This window comes from Papaver somniferum, chromosome 6, assembly GCF_003573695.1.
Source record: "Papaver somniferum cultivar HN1 chromosome 6, ASM357369v1, whole genome shotgun sequence".
NCBI classification, from domain to species: Eukaryota; Viridiplantae; Streptophyta; class Magnoliopsida; order Ranunculales; family Papaveraceae; genus Papaver; species Papaver somniferum.
The window spans coordinates 130,573,331-130,596,330 of record NC_039363.1 but is presented as its reverse complement, the minus strand read 5'-3'; the positions used below and the strand labels follow the sequence as shown (position 1 = coordinate 130,596,330).

The 23,000-nt window shown below is 39.0% G+C and overlaps 2 protein-coding genes across 2 annotated transcripts; both read right to left on the bottom strand.

Annotated features, from left to right (window-relative positions):
* Window positions 1-9,879: 9,879 nt before the first annotated feature.
* On the bottom strand, window positions 9,880-10,926 carry LOC113291492 (lysophospholipid acyltransferase LPEAT1-like). The gene is made up of 2 exons (XM_026541017.1): window positions 10,402-10,926; window positions 9,880-10,005 (listed from the first exon to the last, which is right to left on the bottom strand). Exons 1-2 carry the CDS (start codon window positions 10,924-10,926, stop codon window positions 9,880-9,882), a joined length of 651 nt encoding a protein of 216 aa, XP_026396802.1.
* Window positions 10,927-17,316: 6,390 nt separating this feature from the next.
* LOC113286183 lies at window positions 17,317-18,759 on the bottom strand. The gene is made up of 2 exons (XM_026534871.1): window positions 17,933-18,759; window positions 17,317-17,797 (listed from the first exon to the last, which is right to left on the bottom strand). Exon 1 carries the CDS (start codon window positions 18,659-18,661, stop codon window positions 17,978-17,980), a length of 684 nt encoding a protein of 227 aa, XP_026390656.1. The 5' UTR covers window positions 18,662-18,759; the 3' UTR covers window positions 17,317-17,797; window positions 17,933-17,977.
* Between the last annotated feature and the right edge of the window lie 4,241 nt (window positions 18,760-23,000).

The following is a 23,000-nucleotide window of genomic DNA, read 5'->3' as shown; positions in this document are numbered from 1 at the left end:
CGAATCCTGGGCCAGAGGATTCCCAGACGGTGGGGGCCGAGGCAACGTTCTAGGATATGGGGTTAAAATATTTACATACACCCATTCCGTCGACCCGTTGCCTTAAGATTGGTTGGGTATCTCTTTCTGCTGGGTGCCTTCCCCCTGGTCTTACACTTATGGACACTGACGGGGGAGCCCTGAGAGATTGTAGATTAACTACTTTCCCCAATATTGTCGATAGGTTTAGTTACTTGATATATAGAAAGCTTGTTTGATTGATAGGTTGAGGCCTGCAATTCCTCGTCCAGAGATAGAAACATGTAGAGTGGTCACGCTCCCTTCTTCTTCTGGTACGCTTCACGCAGTTGCAAGGCTGCGTTGCCCCTATGGGAAGTATGGTTTGAGCCACTTAGCATTCCAAGGATGCCGGAGGACCTCGCCTTTCAGATTACGAAGGTAGTAGGAACCGCTTCCCGCAATATCGTGTATTATAAAAGGTCCTCCCCACGTAGGTGCTAACTTTCCCCATCTCTTCTCTCGTTGATACTGTGGGATTGTTCTCAACACATACTGCCCCTCTACAAAATTCCGAAGCTTTACCTTTTTGTTGTACTCCCTTGCAAGTCTTCGTTGGTAATTTTCCATCTTCTGCAATGCTGCTTCCCTTCTTTCTTCTAGGTCGTCCAATCTCTCTAACATCATGTCTGTTGTGAGATTTTTCTCCCACGCTTCGGTCTTTGTGGTTGGCATGAGTATCTCTGGGATGACTGCTTCAGCTCCATAAGTGAGGAGAAACGGGGATTCCCCAGTGGCAGATCTTCGCGTTGTCCTGTATGCCCATAACACATTGTGTAACTGTTCACACCACCGCCCCTTATGTTCGTCTAATTGTTTTTTGAGGATAAGGGCGAGGGTCTTGTTGGTGGCTTCCGCTTGTCCGTTGCTTTGAGGGTATAGGGGTGGATTTGTTCTTCCTTATTTTGAAAGCATCGAAGAGCATGTCTATGTTTTTCCCTTGTAATTGCTTACCATTATCGGATACGATTTCTGCTGGTATGCCGAACCTGCAGATGATGTTCTGGAATATGAAAGTAAACACATCCACGTCTCTGATCCTGGCTAAGGCTTTAGCTTCCACCCATTTACTGAAGTAGTCCGTGGCTACTATCAAAAATCCTTTTCCCTGATCCTTCGATGAAAGGCCCGACGATATCTATGCCCCATTTTGCGAATGGCCACGGGCTATCTACAGAATTTAACATTGTTGCTGGCGCGTGTATCTTTTTGGCGAAACGCTGACATTCTTCGCATCGTCGGGACATTCTTGCGGCATCCTGTATCATCGTGGGCCAGTAATATCCTTGCGTTTTGGCTTTGTCGGCTAGTGATCTCATACCGCTATGATTCCCTGCGTCCCCATAATGGATGTCATTTAGAATTCGGTGCCCCTCTTTTCGAGATAAGCAACGTAGTAACGGTCCGAGGAAGGATTTCTTGTACAGGACCCCATCCCGAAGATCATATCTTCCTGCTTTGGAGAGTATTTTCCTAGCCTGTTTATGGTCCGCGGGTAAACTTCCCTTTTCGAGAAACGCATGGATCACCTCTCCAATCATCTTCGTTGCTGAAGTCTTCGTCTTGATTTGCTCTTGACAGGATATTCTTCGTCAAAATCGTTATGGATGTCCTCTCCTACCTGGTCTTCGGTATTTTCTTCCACTGTATCTTGATTGGTAGCGAAGGAGAATTGAGGTGTAATCGAAGGCTCGTATACCCTTGTTATTTTAATAGCTTCGATGCTTTCGTCCTTCAGCATGGATGATATATATGCCAGGGCATCTGCGTGCCTGAGATCCCTTCTGCATAAGTGCCGGAACTTGATGTTCGGAATTTGTGACGCCAATGTTTGGACCAAGGCCATGTAAGCTGAGAGGGTGTCATCGTACACGTTGTACTCGAGCCCTATTTGCCGTATGACAAGCTGTGAATCACTTGTTAGTCTTACGTCGGCTACTCCCATCTCTATTATTATACGGAGGGCATGTACGACTGCCTCGTATTCGACGATGTTGTTGGTATGCTCTTTGAATTCTAACCTGAGTGCCTGTACAATCCTTTCTCCGGTTGGGGTGGTGATGACAATGCCTATTCCTGCTCCTTCCTTATTTTTGGAACCGTCGACGAAGACTTCCCATTGTCTTTGACTCGAGGGTTCGAGGATATCCATTGGATCCTTGCTTTCTTCCTCGGCTTCTGGTATTCCCTTAATCTTCGTCGTTGTCCAGGGGAAGGTCTGCTAAGAAATCCGCCAAAACTTGGGATTTTCGAGAATGTTGAATTTCATGAATGATGTTGAATTGGTCCAGGTGGGTGTTCCACTTGGCTATTCTGCCCACTTTTCCCGCGCTTTTGAGGACTGCTTCCAGTGGTGCTTTGCATGGGACCCGGACGAAGTGAGTTAGGAAGTAGGTTCTCAGCTTTTGAGTAGCCCATACCAATGCTAGGATAAGCTGTTCGATCTTTGTGTAGTTCCTTTCCGCAGAATTGAGGGTCTTACTGACGTAATAGATAGGTTGTTCTATCTTCGTATTGGTTTTGACCAACACTGCGCTGACTGCGTCTTCGGTTGCTGCTATGTATAATGCCAAAACCTCATCAGGATCCGGCTTCTGCAGGATCGGAATCGAAGCTAGGTGTTCTTTGATTTTTTGGAAGGCTTCTTCGCATTCTGCGGTCCATTCAAACTTGCTCCCTTTTTTGAGAATATTGAAGAAATGTTGCATTTGTCCGAAGATCGGGCAATAAATCTGCCCAAGGCTGCTATGGACCCATTGAGCTTCTGAACTTCTTTTAAATTCTTTGGGGATGGCATTTCTACTATGGCCTGAATCTTCACTGGGTCTACCTCGATGCCCCTTTTTGTTACCAAATACCCGAGGAATTTCCCTGAGGTGACACCGAAAGTACATTTCTCTGGATTTACTTTCATGCGGTGTTTCCTCATTGCTTCGAAGATGTCTCTCAGATCCTTGTGGTGATCTTTGCGCAGCTTGCTTTTGACGAGCATATCGTCAACGTAGACTTCTAAGGTACTTCCGATCCATGGCCTGAAGATAGCATCGACCATTCTTTGGTATGTTGCCCCTGCGTTTCGAAGTCCGAAAGGCATTCTAGTGTAGCAATAAAGACCATGTGGTGTGTAGAACGCTGTGTGTGGCTGATCCTCTTCTGCCAGGGCCACTTGGTTGTAGCCAGAATGTCCATCCATGAATGACAGTTCTTCATATCCTTCTACTGCTTCTACCAGCTGATCTATGCTTGGCAATGGATAGCTATCCTTTGGACATGCTTTGTTGAGGTTAGTGAAATCGATGCATATCCTAACCCCCCCCCATTTTTCTTAGGAACGACGACCATATTGGAGATCCACGTAGGGTACTTGACCTCCTTGATGAAACCTGCGTCTAGTAGTTTTCGAAGTTCTTTTTCCACTGCCTTATGATATTCCGGCGCAACTTTTCTTATTTTCTGTCTGAAAGGTGGCGTGCCTGGTTTGATGCGCAGCTCGTGTTGGATTATTTTTGGGTCAATCCCAGGCATATCTCCTAATTTCCAGGCGAATACATCTGCGTATTCTTTAAGTAACTTGGTCAGGGAATCTTCTCTCTTTTCGTCCATTATGGTCCCTACTTTGATCATCTTCGGGTTTTCCTCCGTTCCTATGTTGATTTTTTTACGGGCTCTACTGGCGTGAAAACCGGCTTCGGATCCCCGAGGACTGGGACGTTCTTTAATTGCTACTTGGTATGTTTCTGTCCCTCGTTGGCTGCTGAAGTACTTGTCTCTGTGTTCCGGACATTATCATCTTTGGTCAAATCCCTTCCTGTAGTTTCCTTGAGGAACTGGTCTATGGCCTTCTCTTTCGCAGCTTCTTTATTTTTAAGTCTTCGGGTTTTGTGTTGCTTTTCTTGTTCGTTGTTGATGCGATCCTGAGTGGCTTGGCACTCTCTTGCAGAGACCCGATCTCCCTTGATTTCCATTACTCCCTCAGGTGTAGGGAATCTGAGATATTGGTAGTACGTTGCCGCCACTCCCTTGAGTTTATGTAACCATTTTCGTCCAATGATGGCATTGTAGGGGGACGGGGCGTCCACTACGCTGAACCGTGTTTCTACTTTCATGGGTCCGGCGTCAACCTGCAACACGATGTCTCCCAATGGCTTCGTGGGTGCTCCATTAAATCCGTAGATGGTGTAATAAGAGGTCATTAGCTGTTCTTCATGGAGCTTCATTCGTTTGAATGCATCGTAGAATAGAACGTTCACTGAGCTTCCCCCGTCTATGAGGATCTTTTTAAGGTTACATCCAGCCACGGGTAGTGTGAGGACCAAGGGGTCGTTATGGTCTTCCATATCTTCGTCGATATCTTCAGCATCGAAGATAATAGGTGAGTCCATCCACTCTTCATGTTCGTCCACCTCTATCCCATCGATCTTATACAATTCGCATCGGTCCTCGAACTGCTTCCGTAACCTCTTTCCTATCTGTGCTGTAAGTGAGGGCCATGCGGTTTCAGAACACGATATGGTGTTGATTGTGCGGTTTCCTTCTGGAAGTTGGACTGGATTGGTTCGTTTAGATCTATCCTCTGCGACATCCTTTCGTATGTAATGTTTGAGCTCGCCCGCATCAATCAATTTCTGGATCATTATTTTGAGGTTTTTACATTTTTCGGTCTGGTGCCCGTTGAAACAGTGGTATTCACAGTAATCTTTGGATTTCTCGGTTCTTGGGGGTTGTTTTCCCTTAGACCATGGCCATTCCAGATTTTCCGTTCCTTTGATCTCTCGCAGGATCCGAGCATAGCTAGCATTGAGCTTTGTGTAAACTTGATCTTCGAACTTCCGATCGTCTTTTCGCCTTTCGTCCCTTCGTTCTTTCCTATCTTCGTGAGGTCGTTCCACCAAGCAATTCCTTTTGTCTCCAGTGGTTTTTTCTGCGGAATTTGTACGGTGAGTTCTCTGTGGGTACGCCCTCGGGTTTTCACGCTGGATTTCTTCAAGACGAGCGTGTTTTTCAATAATTATTCGAAGATCCCCCTCTGTCTTAGGCACGCTTCCATGAATCTCAACAAAGAGTGGACTCATTCGGTCTAATCCCCACTTGTAGCAGTTGATACTTACCACCGGGTCCACACTTCCTATGGATTGGCAGACCTTGTGCCATCTGTGGTAGGCTTTTAAGAGTGTAAAATAAGAGCAAGAAAGAAGCCTACTTGTTATACCTGCAAGTGCACAGGGTCTGTTGTAGTAGATGTGTGCAAGTCAGGGTCGAACCACAGAGACTAGGTGTGTGTGATTGAAGGTTTCCTAGCTAAGCTAGATCTCTAAGTGTAGCAGTGGCAGTGAGCTAATGAAACAAAGGCAATGAGCCTAAGGCAGTGAAGTGACAGCAAAGAAGTAAAGGGAATCAAATAAAAACAAGAAACAGTAAAGGAAAGAGGGATTTTGGGTGAATACTAGGGATTCGATTCCACCATTTCACCTAGACTAAGTTATCCTAGTTCCACATAAATCTTGTCCCTTGTATAGTTATCAGTGAGCTTCTTGGCTCAACTGACTAACTAGATGGCAGTGGAGGTTCTATGCCTGCTGCTCATCAAAGGGTTGGGTTAGAAAGGAAGCTAAAGGCACTAAGATAATTCTAATCCTAGTAGTAGTTGGGGCTCTCACACTGCAACTACCCACAGAGAAGCCACTTAGGTGTTTTAACAACCTAAAGGATGTTCTAATCACAACTAAAGTATTCATCCTAAGTACTAATTGTCTGATTTAGAGTACAACTAGTCATAGGATTCATAACAGACAATTAAGCATGAGCTGTAGCACAATCACATGGTGGTGTTCTAACTACAATGCATACATGATATGCACTGTGAGAGCAAAATGTAAAGTGCTTTGATTAAGACTATCCTAAACATTTCAAGCACAACAAGAATTATGTTTATAACTGAATGAAACTTAGCAATGGCTCAAAGGGTTTCCTCATCACCCTAGTTATGAGCTTAGAACATGGAAATTACACTTGAAACAACATTGCATTCAAACAAAACATGAACTGAAGACAGTTGAGGAACTGGCTAGTCCAATCCTCTTGGGTGAAGCTCTGGCTAGCCCAGGCATACCTTCTACAACACCCACACATCCCTATTTATAGTTTACATGAGTTTCCCCCAAATACCTAATTTCACAGAATTTAGGGTTTCAAAAAAAAGTTGAAATTAAACTTTACCTAAACACTGATAGCAATCAAATTCGTCGACCCATGCTTCTTATTCGTCTTCTCCTGCTCTTCCCATGCTCCTGTGATGTGAGATGTAATGTCGAATCATCCATACTCAATTCCTACTCCACTGTCTTCGACCTAATGGTTCACAGCGCTAGAGAACAACGGATTAGGTTGATAAAAGTGGAGATAGGGATGATTGTGATGATGGGTTCTCGGATTTGTTAGAGAAAGTGGTTGGGAAAAGGCGGTGGTGATGATGGCGGACATGGGTTCTGCAGACGGAGAGGGGAAGAAGGTGGAGTCGATGGTTTTGGGAGAAGGGTGTGTTTGGTTCGATTAGGTGAAGTTGGGTTTGGTGTTGTAGTGTTAGGCGGGTGTAGCAAATGTTGATGAACAACGAGGATAAGTGTTGGATTGTCACTTCTGAAATGGATCTAACGGCAAGATGGAAGCAGGCTTGGAGCGACCGTTGGATGTATGATACATCAAAACTGACGGCTTAGATTGGAGTTAGGTACTATGATGTTTGACAGGAACTTCAGAGTTTGATGCACGATGATGAGGCGACCGTAGGATGATGTGATGGATCCTATCTGACGGTTCTCATGGAAATGGGTATGGATATTGGAAATGGATTTGGGTAAGGGTTTTGGGACTTGGGTATGCCAAGCCCATATCTTCTTTAAGAATAATTGTTCCTATTCAAGCCCACTTCTAGTTTATCCGGCTCTTGCAAACATCATTCTTCGCTGCCTTCCTGCGGGAGTCTTGACCGTTTCTTTGCTCTTTTCGCTCAACAATTCATCCAAGCTTTATTTAGTACCTAAAAATACAAAATTAATCAATAAAAATATTTATTCTTGAAAACAATGAAAATACAGAATATGGGATAAAATGTAGAATTAATGCACAAAAGATGAGTTAAATGCCAAGAAAAATATATAGAAATATGCACTTCTTAGCACTCATCAATCTGTTGGTGTATTCCCTCGTGGTTTCCTTATAGCCGATTCCCAGTGAAAAGAGCTTATCCATTCCAGTATTAACAGCCTTGTTGTACATGTAAGTTCTTAAGAACTTTTCTGCGAGTTGGTCGTAGGAGTGGATGGAGTTTGGCGGCAGATTATCAAACCAAGACAATGACGATCCCTTCAGACTCGATGGGAAGTATCTACAGAGTACTGCGTCGTTCTGGATCCATCTAGACAGTACACGGTTATAATACCGAATGCGTGCAGCAGGATCGCTGGATCCGTCATAGCATTCGAATGTCGGGACATGGCATTTGAGTGGAATAAGGGTGTTGGCCAGGCGATGAGTTAAGGGCGTGGAGTTAGCCTCTCTCATGACTTCTTCTAACCTTCCTCCGCCTTGTCTACTTTTTAATTGCCTGATCTCTGCCATTATTTCATCACGCAGCTCTTCCATCGCGCGGTGGTGTCCTACGTTCCTCTGCTCGTGATAGCTTGACTCTCCATCGTTATAATCTGGTTCGGATGCGCTACTTCCTCTGGCCGCGTTTCCATTGGCTGCTACGATGACTCTTCGGTCTCGGTTTGGTTCGGGTGCCTTTGAATTTGCTTCATCGAGTTGTTGGCTCGTCTTGTGCTTAAGGCAATCCGGTCTTTTAAATCCTGGTTTTCTCTGGCCAACAAAGCCACAACATCCGCGTAAACCTTTTGGATTTTCTTCAATTCTTCAAGTTCGGCCATCAATCGGTCTGATTGGTTCGACCCTTGATTGGGAGTCCCAGCTCGTGCTATTACGACCATCGTGCCTTCTTCTTCTATGGTTTGTACTAAAGGCGGGGGAGGTTCAGCTTCGATTGTTGGCATTCCCAGATCGGGCGGAGTGCCCATCTGCGGTGTTAGAGCCACCTGCACAGTTTGATTCAGCTCGTTGGTTGATGGCATTCCGAAGGTTGGCGGATGCGCGGGTTGGTACGTTCTGGATTCATCCACCCTTTCTTTTGGTTGGTGAAATTGATTCGTAACAAGAGTTTTCATGGCTTCCGTAGTCTTCGGGACTGCCGCTGTCGTATTATATTTTGTTGCCGCTGCTCTGAGGGCCGCGGCTGCAACGGAGTTAGCATTCATAGGCGAAGTGATTTCCGCAGTGTCCTGTCTCTGACTGGTCATTTTGTCTTTGTCTCCTTTCTGCTTGCTCCGGGTGATGACCGGGGTTGTCCTCGGTGCTTCCTTCGACGTGGCTCTAGATTTTCCTACTTCTTGCATCTTTCTGCACAAGGGAATTTCAAACAGCGAGAAACAGAAATGTCCGTGCGGATCGGGTTAGTTTGCGAAAATTCCTAATTCCACGACAGGGAGAAACTGCCCGAGGGCCACCGAGAACTCTTAGGGAAGCTCATTTGATTAAAACATGAGTTAAAGTATATGGATTAAATTCTTATTAAAAGTGCGGATTCATTGAAAGTATGAGGAAACGCGGGAAAATCCCTTTTAAAACTGCACGTAAATCCTTTGAAAAATTACGGAAACCCAACGGAAAGATAGGTCCGTACGAGATCTAGAAAAATGTAGATCCGTGGATCTAAGTAATAAATCTTTTAACCAGTAAACGACGATACTGTCGGTGGTACCGAAGACGGGTGCGTTTTTGAACATGGTAAAGTTAATAAAAGATAAATACTGTTAAAGATAATGAAGCAGAGCAATCTTACGCTAATTTAATTATGAAATCACAGGATAAGATAAATCTTTTACCGGGACGAAGTCCCTGTTTCTAGCGCCAAATTGTAAACACTTAAATCACGAAGGCATCTACGTGTTCACAACCAAAGTTCGTAATCTAGACAGACTCATACTGATGATACATTTGTGCCGATTCCTTGGCTCAAAACCCTCGGGTTTATCACAGCCTCATCTAATAACAACGTGCGAGGCGTTTGAGCACGGGACCTGAGTAAAAATAAAGAAGACCAAACATAGAAATAGAGATTCATGGAGTTTTAGACGAACGTAAAGTGCTGAAATGTAAATGAGACTGGGGTTTACGTGGTTCAGCACAAAGGCCTACGTCCACGGGGTTTGTTGTTTCACTATGTATTTGGGAGTTACAAGGATAGTCGAATGACTTTGGAGTTTACATGTCTATCTTATTGTAAAAGACTTACACTCACAATTATTCTCTCTCCTTCTCTCCTTGATTTTTCCGATCCCCCTTACTCTTGGTGGAGAGGGGGTATTTATAGGGTTAGAGTCTGGGACCCATCTCTGAGGACCGTTGAAACCTTATCTTCTTGTGTTTCGTGTCTGTCCCGCGGAGGTCTTCGTTCATCACTTGGTCACGCAGGACCATCCTCGTTCGTTCCACGGGTTGATCGACACGTATACTGCTCAGAGTGTTTAATGCGGGTAGTTGAGGCGCCTGCTCGTGTCAGACAAGTGTCTTCTGCCCCTGTCACATCCGTGTCAGCTAACTTTCTCTTCACCGTTGATCTTAGCTCTTTTTGGGGATGGGATAAAGTAACTCTTCGGGAGTTATTTGGTGTTCCGCGGTACATCATGTTTTGATGTGTTGGCTTGCATGCTTTCCACGTATCTTCCCATATACACGTGTTTGATGGTGAGATATGTACACACAGTTTCATTACAAAGTTGTAAGATATTTCAACTTGGCAACAAAGCTTGGAAAGAAAGAGTATGTGTGATACAAAATATCCAAATACGAAACATGGTTCGATATGATTGTTCCAGGTCTTTCCAATTCTTCAGACTGAAAGAGCAACATCAAGACTAATCAGTACAGGATCAACATTCTCCAATCTCAACAAACTCTACCAACAAATTGAGAAACACCACACCCAACATTTTTGGACTCCCACCCTTAAACATCTCTAGGTCAGTCCATGCCGTAGTCCATTTTCTCAATTCATGTCGAACTATGCTACAAAACTACAAAGCCTACCATTCTCTACCTAACGAGATTTTCACTTCATTCAAACAACAAATTGGAACTAGCAACCCTACATCACCATAGTATGACTAAATCACATATGGTTATCATATTCTAACAATGTCACTACTTCAAGGTAATAATTTACTGAAAAATGCTACCAAACCTCAAAAATTGAGGAGAAAAAACACAAAAAGAAAAAAAGAAAATGTTTACCTCAGTCTCAGGACTCTCCGCCGCAAGCAACTCCCTATATGATTCGCTAATCCAATAAACCCCCATGTTAAAAAGCATAACTCTAGCAAGAAATCTACCATAATTAACAATAATAGACCTTCTCCACCCAACCATATGAGCATAATCTTCCTGTTCTTCTTCTTCATCATCACCTTCATCTCGATTTGGAACAGAAAACAAAGTACAAAATCGACAAATAAAGTAATAAAAGAACAACAAGTTCATCCCAATAATAATACGAATCGGCACAATACTCACAAGAGCAAACCCAAGCAATAATTTCTCAGTCAAAGGCAATTCTCCTCTACCCATTGTCCCATAAACATCATTTCTAACATAAGCAGCATATTTCTTCTCAAGCTCCAGTATACTCTCAGTTGTTGTAGAAGAAGATTGATCCGAATTTGATTCCGATTTCAACAATGGCCGATCATCCTTTACAGAACCCTCTATCGGTTCAAGAATTTGATCTTTGGATGAAACTTCTTTCATTTCGGATTCCATTATTATTTCCCCGAAATCCGCAATTTGAAAACCCTAAAAAGAGGTTTTATTTAATCGACATTGTGAAATTTTAGGGATCCAGAGAAATGATGATACGAGGCATAGTAGATCTGATGAAATGTGTTCGTTAAGAAATATTATTTGTCAAAGTGGCGGGTACCTAAAGGGAAGAATAAAGTGTTAGGTGTGTTCTAAGTTTGATGTGACAAAGTGTATGAAGAGTTTTAAACCGTTCGATTAAAAACATCTCCGCCACCAATCCCTTGAATAAGCGCATTCAAGGGTCATGCAATTGATTTTCTGGGCTATCACTAACGGCTGGCATTTGGCAACCATAGTGAATGCGTTTGAAACAATAAATCTATCTTTTTTTTGGGACAGATAGTGCACAACACGTTTGATTTGATATGTGGTTTCGGAAAAAGATGTCAATAAGTGAACCTCTTACCCGTTCTAACTTAACTTGATAGAGTCCAGCAAAAGGAAAAAATCGCAAATTTATGGAATGTCTATCCTAACATCAAATCCTATTGGTAAGTCTCCAAAATGGAGACTAACTCAATCAAGAACGAGAGAACCCATTATAGAAAAATACAAAAAGAGACACTACACGGGAAACAGTCTCCCGTACAATAAAAAGAATTGGTATTTTGGTCAGACGGGGGACTGTCCCCCGTCAAAAAAGAAATTTTTTTTATCCAAACGGGAGACTGTCTCCCGTTTGGGATTAAAAAACTTCTAAAACGGGGGACTGTTCCCCGTTTGGTGCAAATTTTTTTGCTACACGAGAGACAGTCCCCCGTGTAGCCCTATTTTTCCTGACGGGAGACTGTCCCCCGTCTAGTGTTACACTCCCAACCACTCGTTCATCTGAACGAGTGCATGAACGGATTTGGAGGAAAAGTGGGGTAAAGATTACCCATAGCAAGCCTCTAGTTAGACCAAATTGGTAGTCACTCTTTCAAAATGAAAGGGTTACACTATCCATAGGATTTGCTCCAAATGAGATGACAATGTGAAAGTCTGTAAGCACGTAACAGCTCACTTTGAGTCTGATGCAATAGTGGTTTTCTACATATTGTGTGTCGAAGGAATTATTAGAGTATTAGATATAAGTGTGTCATTAGTCTGTGTCAAGTCAACTGGTCAACATTGACTTGACTTGTATTATTACAGCTAATGATTATCTTTAAATACCTGTAATTAATCTCTGTAAGAACAACTGAAAATACTTCTTTCAATAATAATATTTGTTTCAGTGTTTCTCATGGTATCAGCCGATCCTGAGAGTAAACTTTTCTGCTAAATTTTTTCAATAATCCTTTGCAACAACATACGAATCTCAACATCTTTTTCAATACCTATTGATTCAAGTTCATCATATTCTTTACAACAATCTTTTCTAGGTCAAAATACATCAAGATTTTATTCAAGATTTTTCAAGAAATTTATTTGGTTCTATAGATCTGGTTCATGTCATCTACAATTGTTTACAGAAGACGCAAAGGCATGGCTTCTACCTCAAATTCCGCTGCTAACCCGAGTAATTTTACCCTCCTTTTACCAATATTTTGAAATTTTTTCTGCAAAATTAGGTCCAAATAATTTTCTTTTATGGCAAGATCAAACGGAATCCATTCTTGTCTCTACTGATTTATATGGTTATGTTACTGGTGATATTGTTGAACCTGTTAAGAATGTAGAAGTTGATGGAGTCTTAACTCTTAACCCTCAATGGGTCCTTTGGAGGAAAATCGATTGTTTTGTTACTAGCTGTATGAAAGCTACTTTTACAGATTCTGTATCTGGTGATGTATTAGGTTTATCTACTGCTGGAGAAATTTGGGAGTATCTTGCAATTACTTTTAGGAGTCAGTTCATAGCCAGAAAGAGTATTCTTAGAACCCAATTGCATAATATTAAGAAAGGAAATCTTACAATCTTGGTTTATTTGCAAAATATCAAAACAATAGCTGATTCTTTAGCTGCAATTGGAGAAAAGATGAGTGATTCTGATTTGGTTATGTATGTGCTTCATGGGTAAGGAAGAGAATTTGATACATTTGTAGTAACTGCATAAAACAGGGAAACTCCATTCACTTTTGCAGAATTAAAACCAAGACTCTTGAATCATGAGCAATGGCTTCTTGAACAACATCAAGATGCCAGTAGTATTTTTGATACTCAGCATCCTACTGCTCTTTATGGTAAAAATGGAAATGGTGGATATAATTTTTCTGGGAATGGTAGAGGCAAGCCAAGGAATAATGGGTATAACAATTTCAAGCCTAATACTGGTTTTCCTACAAGAAGTAATCATAGTCAAGGTCAACGCAGTACAACTGGGCAAAGTAATGATAATGGAAGTAGAGGGGATTTTTCATCAGTGGATTGTCAGATTTGTAAAAAGAAAAGACATTATGCTAGCAGGTGTTATTTTCGCTATCATCCTCCAACTTTTACTAATCCTGCTAATGAGGCTCAACACAATTCGACTCAACATGCTTTTACAACTTTTAATGAAGCCAGTAATTCAACTCAACATGATTATGATGCTCCTTCTACTTCAACTACAACTCATTGGATTTCTGATTCTGGTGCCACTACACACATGACTGGGGATGAAACTCTACTTCATAATTCTTCTTCTTACAGGGGTAAGGATCAAGTACAACTTGGCAATGGTAAGTCTCTTGTCATAACTTCAGTTGGTAATTCTCATGTTAATACATCTGCAACCAGTTTTAGATTAAATAAGGTTTTGTTAGTTCCAGATATGAGACATAATTTGTTGTCAGTTGCAAAATTTACTAAAGATAATTCTTGTTATTTCAAGTTTTATCCAGATGGGTATGAGATTATGGATATATATTCTGATGTTCTTCTTTCTTATGGAAAAGTAGTCAATAACTTGTATCCCATTACTCATGTTCATAATACTCATTTTTCTTTATCTGCCACTTTATCTGCTCCTTCTCATGTGTGGCATACTAGATTAGGTCATCCATCTAATCTAATTTTTCAAAAACTTCATTCTGCTAAACAGATTGTTTTAAATCCGGCTTTGCCTTCTACTCTGTGTCATCCATGTCAACTTGCAAAAAGTAAAAATCTTTTATTTTAGTTATCCTACTCTCATGAGCAAAAACCTTTGGCTTTAGTGCATTGTGATGTATGGAGGCCTACAGTTCCATGTCTTAAAGGTTATAGATACTATATTCTATTTGTTGATGATTTTAGTAGGTTTCACTGGATTTATCCAATGGAACTGAAGTCTGATGCTTCTCAGTGTTTTCTACATTTCAAAACTCATACAGAAAATCAGTTTTGTACAAAAATTTTAGCTTTTCAAGTTGATGGTGCAGCTGAACTTGTTAAGGGACATTTTAAAACTGTGTTACAATCTAGTGATATTAAAATTAGAATTTCTTGTCCAAAAACACCACAAAAAATGGTTTGGCTGAACGTAAGCATAGGCATATAACTGAAATGGGCAATACTCTATTGTTTAACTCTTCTTGTCCAAAAGAGTATTGGTATGATGCTTTTCTCACTGCTTCTTATCTTATTAATAGAACTCCAACTAAGATTTTAGATTTTAAAACTCCTTTTGAAATCTTATTTGGTGTTTCTCCAGATTTTAGTTTTCTTAAAACTTTTGGCACCATTTGCTATCCTAATCTTGCTCATTCAAGAGCAGATAAGTTGTCCCAATAATCAGTAAAATGTATTTTTATTGGTTATAGCCCTCTTCATAAAAGCTACAACTGTTATAATCCAGTCACTAAAAAGCTTTATGTTTCAAGACATGTTACTTTTCTGAAACAGAATTTTATTTTACTTCTACATCTGATTCTTTACATTCCATTCCTTGCATTGAAAATGTTTCTCATCCCTCATCTTTTGTTGAACCTGTTCCATCTAGCACCATTGTTACTAGGTCTCAAAAAGGTATTTCAAAGCCAACAGTTTTCAAAGATCATGTTACTTATCATTTTGTTAAACATCCCATTTCTTCACAATATACATCTTTATTGACTACTATTACTGAGCCAAATTTTTTTAAGAAGGAAATGAAAAATCCTGATTGGCGTGTATCAATGAAGGATGAATATACTGCATTAATGGATAATGATACTTGGGTTTATGTTGCTCATGAATCTCATATGAACATTTTAGGTTCTAAATGGATCTACAGAGTCAAGAGAAAATATGATGGTACTATTGATAGGCTTAAGTCTAGACTAGTGGCTAAAGGCTATGTTCATCAAGATGGTATTGATTTTAATGAAACTTTCAGTCCAGTTGTTAAGTCACCTACAGTTAGAGTTGTTCTTTGCTTAGCATTTACTTACAATTGGCTAGTCAAGCAATTAGATGTAAGTAATGCTTTCTTACATGGATTTTTAGATGAAGATGTATATATGTCACAGCCACAGGGATTTCTTCATCCAGATTATCCTTCTCATTCTGTGTGTCTTCTTAAAAAGAGTTTGTATGGGCTTAAACAGGCTTCAAGAGCCTGGTTTCATAAATTCAGTTTTTTTTCTTATTCAATGTGGTTTCAAGAATCTGTTTCAGATAATTCAATGTTTGTCAAGTAAACTAGAAGTGATGTTCTTATATTACTTTTATATGTGGATGGCATATTGTTAACTGGTAGCTCTTCTATGCTTATTACTAAACTTATTACTTATTTGAAGCAAGAATTTGCAATGAAAGAGTTAGAGGATTGGCATATTTTCTTGGTATTGAGGTTGTTAGGAACAGTGATTCTATAGTGTTAACTCAAAAGAAATACACTTTAGAACTTCTAGAAAAAGAAAATTTGTTGGACTGTAATCCTTGTGATACTCCAGTTGTTAAGTCAAGTAGACTTTATATCCATGATGGTGTCAAGTTGGATAATCCTAGTCATTACAGAACTTTGGTTGGTGCATTGCAGTATTTAACAGTGACTAGGCCAGATATATGCTTTGTAGTGAATTATGTTTCACAATTTATGCATTCTCCATCTGATTTGCACTTGCAACTTGTTAAGAGAATCTTAAAAGTACTTGAAAGGGACAGTTGGTTTGGGAATTACTTTAAGAAAAAGTGATGTTACTACATTGAAGGCATATACTGATTCAGATTGGGCAGGCTGTCCAGATACCAGAAGATCAACTTCTGGATTTGCTATTTTTCTGGGTTCTAATTTAGTTTTTTGGTCATCTAAAAAGCAGCCTACAGTCTCTAAGTCCTCTGCAGAAGCTGAATACAAGTGTCTCTCTGTTGCTTCTGCTGAATTGAAATGGTTTACATATTTATTGAATGATTTACAAATTACAGTTAAGTCTATGTTGTTGTTATGTGATAATACAAGTGCTCTGGCCTTGGCATCTAATCCAGTTTTTCATGTCAGGACCAAGCATATAGACATTCAGTTTCACACTGTTAGAGAATTGGTTGAGGAAGGATTTTTGCAGCTTCAGCACATTTCTTCAGCAGATCAGCTAGCAGATATCTTCACAAAGGGTTTATGTTATCCAGCTTTCTCCAAACTCTTATGCAAGTTGCTGGGGTCTTCTGCAATATCTTCTTCAGTTCCTTCTTCAGTTCAGATCACAGACATTACTTAGTTTTTCCTTTCTTTGTTTTGTATTTTTCAAATTTTGTCAATCTGATACTCTGTTCAGTTAGTATCAGCTTGAGAGAGGTGTATTAAAGTATTAGATATAAGTGTGTCATTAGTCTATGTCAAGTCAACTGGGCACTTGACTTGTATTATTACAGCTAATGATTATCTTTAAATACCTGTAATTAATCTGTCTGTAAGAACAACTGAAAATACTTCTTTCAATAATGATATTTGCTTCAGTGTTTCTCAGGAATGCCGCACGTATTAGCTACCTATACCGCATTTACATTGAACTGCCTTCCAAAGCTAAATTGTTAAGAAGTTAGAAAAAAGATGAGACATTTTTGGGAACGAAGTGTACACATTTGGCAAGCTGGAAGACTGTTTGTGCTGCAAAGAATTACGGAGTGTTAGGAGTGCTCAATCTTAAAGCTACGAATCAAGCAATGTTGAGCAAATGGTGTGGGAGGTTTGGTGTTGAAAAGAATCACTTGCGGTATAGAATCACAAAGGAGAAATATGGATCAAATTCTTCGTATTGGTTTCCCTGATAATGTGAAGACTGCCCTTAGGAGTCTATTGCTGGCGCACTATGCATTGAGGCAAAAATCCTTGGTTCTTCAATGGGCGTGTACGGCATGAACTCAACTTCGTATCAATTTCTCTAGTTCAGTTCTTAATTGGGATACAAAACTTGTTTGTAAGACAATGGTTTCTGAAATGCCACAGATAAACCAGACTTGTTGATCAAAATTTATTCTTTAGAGTACTTCTTTTATTATTTTTGGAGGATTAACTCCTTTCTAACAAAAATGAATTCAAATGTAAAATTTACATTCAAAACACAGATGTCTAAGAAGAATACAAGAAAAGAATACTTAGATATCCACATTTTGTTTGAATATGCTATACTTTTTTATGCTCAATTGTTCCTCAACTCTTTGTAATAATTGGAATATAAACAAGATGTTTGTGAAGCTTCGGATAAACAAGTGATTCAAGTCCTGTCCACCTGCTAGCAGACTCCGTCCATTCCCCTTCTGCTTAGATTTTCTTGAGTTATTATGGAGGCAAAATTGTGTCCTAATTGATGCCAGAGAATGAAGCTTTTTGAGAATTCATTCAATCTATGACAGTTTTTCCTTGCAGTCAAGACCGCAGTGTAGAAACCCAATTGTTGAAAATCCTCAAACTGAGATACTGCAAATCCATCTCTTTAAATCCCATTGCACGGCACCATTATTATTTGACCTTGTAGAAATGACAAATAAAATCAGATAAATTTCTAAATAAAATTAGAATGACTACGGATCTGGGTTAATTAAACATAAATTAAAATCTTAGAATTGATCTGGTAAAGTATTTCACCATGGATTAGATTATTACCTTTATAAGAAAATGGAAGAAGAATCGGGAACCCGGAGATCAGCATCAAACACAGAGGATGAATCTGCTAACAGGGAAGATGAGACCTGAAACACAAACAAGACAGATTGTAACAAAATACTGAGAAAACCAAGAAATAGGTCTCCATTTGATTTCAACACTTGAGCTCTTCATCCTTTTAGCATTTTGATGATGAGGATCTTTTGATAGATCAAAACTAGCTCCTTTCATCCTTAATTCTTGAATACATCTAGTAAGTGTTCTGTTATCAGTTTTTTCTCTTTGTAATTCTCTTGACACTTTCCAGTACCTGTAAAGTTTCATTTGTACTAAACAAATAATAACCATTGAAGTAAATAAAGATACGAATGAAGGTAACCACCATTTCTTACAAGAATGATGATCATGAGAAGAATTGATTGAAGATGTGTAAAGAAGTGTAAGAAAAAACCCAATAAAAAAGTAAAAACAACAACATAATTGAAAGATTTCTGATTTAAGGTTATCCATTCTAGTTTCTTTCATGGTGACTCTACGCCCAAACATATCTTCTTCTCTTTGCCAGAGTTTTAAGAGTAAAAGATGGCCTGGGCTTTGAGAGATTTCCATTAATGGGTGTTGTTGAATCACTGACATTGTGTTGTTTATTGATGAAACCATTTGCAGATTTTGATGTTCTTCGTCTACTGGGATTTCAACAACAACATGTGTATCCTTCACTTCAGCCATTAGAAAGAAAATACTGAATCAGAAAGTAAGCGGTAGAAGTAGAAGAAGGAGATGGTAAGAAAGAATATCTGAGCACTTGAGATTCGTAGAGAGATTAGAATTAGATAGCTTTGTTGAACGAAAATAAAGGAAGAAACCAGGTATTTGAAGTCATCTCTCCTAACGGTCATATTTTTTTCATCAAATTCATAAAAAAACGGTCATATTTTGGGCACCGATCCCCTGTCCACCTCTTCGGTGTGCCCTCTTGTCCAGGCGATTGGATCTTGACATGTATCAGGAATTATATGGAGCCTATCAATTTCCTCACCCAATCTAGAGAAAGGGATAAGGGGTGTCCATGTTAGTTAAAAGTACCAAGTTACGCTCACTATTAAATTTGAATCCTAAATCTTATCCTTCTAAACTTAAAACCCTTTCACAACCAAAACCTATTCTATTCAAATTATTTCTCTCACTAATTAAAATTAAAACTCAAATTCATCAATCGATTTTAACAACATCGGTCGACTAAAAGGAAATTTCATCATCCATTTAAAAAAAAAGTCAAACTAAACATTGTCGACTGCAACCTATTACTCTTAATTATACTTGTGATTGATTTATCCATTCAAGATTGAAAATTTCAATCAATCTTAGGTTATTGTGCTTAATTAACCATAATTGATTGACGTTCATGTCCATATTTACCAATTCCTATTACAATCGGTCGATGTCCATGAACACATCAACCGATTGTCCCGGATGTGTTTTCCGGTCGAAGAGAATTTAACCAGAATCGGTTTAAGTAAATACCCACATAAACCAATTCTGGTATGGAAAGAGAACTATTTTTCTGTATATATTTTTTTTTTAACCTGGAATCGGATTACATGGGCACTTATATAAACCGATTTTTTTTCTGTATTTTTGGAATCGGTCTATGTGTGTGTATCGTGATTACCAATTCTTACAATCCGTCTATATAACAAGTAATATTCAGCGATTCCTGATGTTCTTTGTGAATTAAAACAGCAATCCAGCATCGGTGTATGAGTGCATGAACATCTACCGATTCTGGGTTGATTTTTGTCAAAATAAAAAATAAAAATCAAGTTTCGTCGATGAATTAACATTAGCTGATTTCATGATTAACTTGATTAAGCATTTAATAATCACCAGAATTAGCACTAATTAATTGGGGGTAAATATGCCATTAAGAAAAATAATAGGCAAAGGTTTTTTCATTTTATTTCAAAATGCTTATTTTGTCATGTAGTGATCCATATAATTCTTATAATCCCCAAATTAGCCAGGTAAACGAACCGTGCGTTTGCAATAATTTAAAACCGATGGATTTGTTATGGGTCCTGGTTTGTGGAGTCCATTTTGTGTCTATAAGGTTTTTGTTTTGTCTAAATCCATGGTTCGTTTAGAATTTTGGTTAGACTTTTTTTTTATGGTTAAAGACCTAATAAAAATGAGAAAAGAAATAAAAAGAAATAAATACTTATTATCTTTTATATACTCTCCGAATTGGGGTATACTTAGGGCTGCACAACGGATAGGGTGGGTAGGATATGGCCTATACCCGCCACCCTACCCGTTTACTGGCGGTTAAGAAAAAATTTACCCGCCACCCTACCCGCCATTAAACGGATAAGATCCTACCCAACCCATTCTCTGGCGGGTTGGGTAGGGTAGGGTGGCGGGTATAACCGTTTTTTTTTTCCCATGACTTTATGAAGTCTGAAGTTCAGACTCTGAACAAGTTCTATTCTCAAGAAACAAAAGTATAACCATAAAAAATGTACAAACAAAAGTATTCTCAAGAAAAGAGTTCTATTCTTTTTGAAATAGACGATGAATCCCAGCCCAATTCCATGTTCTTCACGTGACCTTGTTCTTCATATAACAATATCATCACCAAAAGCTCTTCATATTGACCTTCTTGTTCAATCATCATCTACGATGATGGAATAAGTACTAAGATCACCAAATAAATATGCATACAAGTTATCTCTTGTTAGATTCAGTCATAATAGTGAATGATTTGATGCAAATTTCAGTCATAATACCAACATCAAGTAATAATATCACAACAAGTTCTGTACCTGTTAATGTTTGAAAGACAAAATAAGAGGCTAGGAAATTGCTAAATTCTATGAGTTCGAGATAGCAACTATACTTCAAAAAAAAGTATATTATTTCTGTATTTTTTGTTTTCTGAGTTCACATCTCTTTGCATATATCACCACTACATCAATAAAAAGACACCAAAGCTATATCTGCAACTTCACGGTTTCCTAATGAGATACATGCCAGGTAGTTCTACAACACCTAATATAATAAAATGCATTTATATGCTTGAATCATCCTTTACAGTCATCAAAAGATCTGATTTAGGCACTACGAACTGTAAAGCAATTCTGACTTCAAGCTACATGACACTTGATTACAACAACATGATAAAATAGAAATCCTTGCACCGAAGGAGAACCAAAAAATGTTGATTAAGAGGTCTCAGTATACTTACTAATGGAAATATACATATGGTTATACTATATTCTAAGAAACTGAAAACAGCAGAGACTTGACAAATGTAGGAGAATCAATGTAGGAAAGTTGTATACCTGACTCTCAGACGTCATCCTCCTTCTATTCAGCTCCAAATGTAGACGGATCCATATCAATCGGTGTCCTTAACCAGATTCCTCGTATCCTGCAACATGCATGAAACCCTATGATTTTTCAATCAATTTAACACACAAAAAAAATGAAACAAAATTCCTATTATCTTTTACTGAAATTGAAAAAAATAAAAATTGATTATACTTTTCCAAATGGTGAGACTAGTTGTTGCAATGCTGCAATTCTTTCTCCGATTTTTTCTTTCTTCACCTGTCGATTCATTATCAAAATCACTAATAAAATATCTGTTTATGAAATATAAATCCTTAATGAGACTAATTACAAAGAGTTTGATGACATGCAAAGATGAATTTTTTTACCTTGACAGGTGCTCCAACTGAAGGTGGGGTTTCTTTTTTAAGCTTCTTATTAGTAGTTGTTGTTGTTCTTTTGGTTGTTTGAGAATTCGTACTACTCCCTAAACCTGATACTGGGATTGGATTGTTAGAAGCATACCCATTATCTCTATCTTCTTGCTCTATCTGTGCAAGGTTTCCAATTTGACCCCTCTGCATCAAAAGATTCAAATAAACATTAAAAATCTGTGATATAAGAGGTAAACTGGGAAAGAATGTAAAAAAAGGAATCTGGGTTTTACTCGTACCTTTGAAAATTAGTTTGACTTTTAAATTAGGAGGAAGAACCACTCACTAAACCCTTCATTAGCTTTGCAAACTCAGATTCCTCGTATCCTGCAACATGCATGAAACCCTATGATTTTTCAATCAATTTAACACACAAAAAAAATGAAACAAAATCAACTTTGAAGTTAGATCTTACCTTGAATCAACCGATTAAAGGGTCCTGAACGAGATCTGTTAACAGATTTGATTTTGATTTGATTATGCTTCTGCGTTATGGGATTTTCTCTGCGTAGAGAGTCTTCTGGTTTGAGAAATGAATTCAGTTTTTAGTTTTTACTTTTTAGGTTGAGGAAAACGAAAACCAACGGCAGAGATTAAACGAAAACCAACGACAGAGATCAATAGTATAAAGATCAACGGCAGAGATTAAACAACCAACGACAGAGATCAATAGTATAAATAGGCGGGTATGCTGGTAGGGTAGGATAATTTCGAGCTTTACCCGCCACCCTACCCGTTTACTGGCGGTTAAGAAAATCTTTACCCGCCACCCTACCCGCCAAATAGTGGATAGGATAGGATACGGTTAAAAAACTGGCGGGTAGGGTAGGGTTGGCGGGTATGGGTAGGGTATGTGCACCCCTAGGTATACCCAGGTTAATTGTGATATGTGAATTTTGTTCCCAACCATAATAGAAGGTTAAGGGGTGTTTAATCTAAAATTATGTAATTACTCTTCCCCTAATAATAACTAAAACTCTTTTTTTTTAGATCTGTTAGAGCATAGCTCGGTTGAACCCACTAAGCGTTGGTATGTCAAGTTTGGTTGTCATATTTTAGTGAATCAAAACTCAACTAAAGAGTCACTTGATTATGTACTAGAGACAACTTCGTATAGGTTAGGCTAGAAAGATTAGGATAACGAGACATACAAGTATTACTCGAAGACTTCAAGAATGTGAAGAAATAACAAGTTACGTTGACGACATCATCCTTCCTCTTGAGGTTAGTAATATTTTGACTTGAACTGTTTCATTCCCAATGTAAAACATAACTGCGAAGCTGTGAATGATTATACTCTAGTA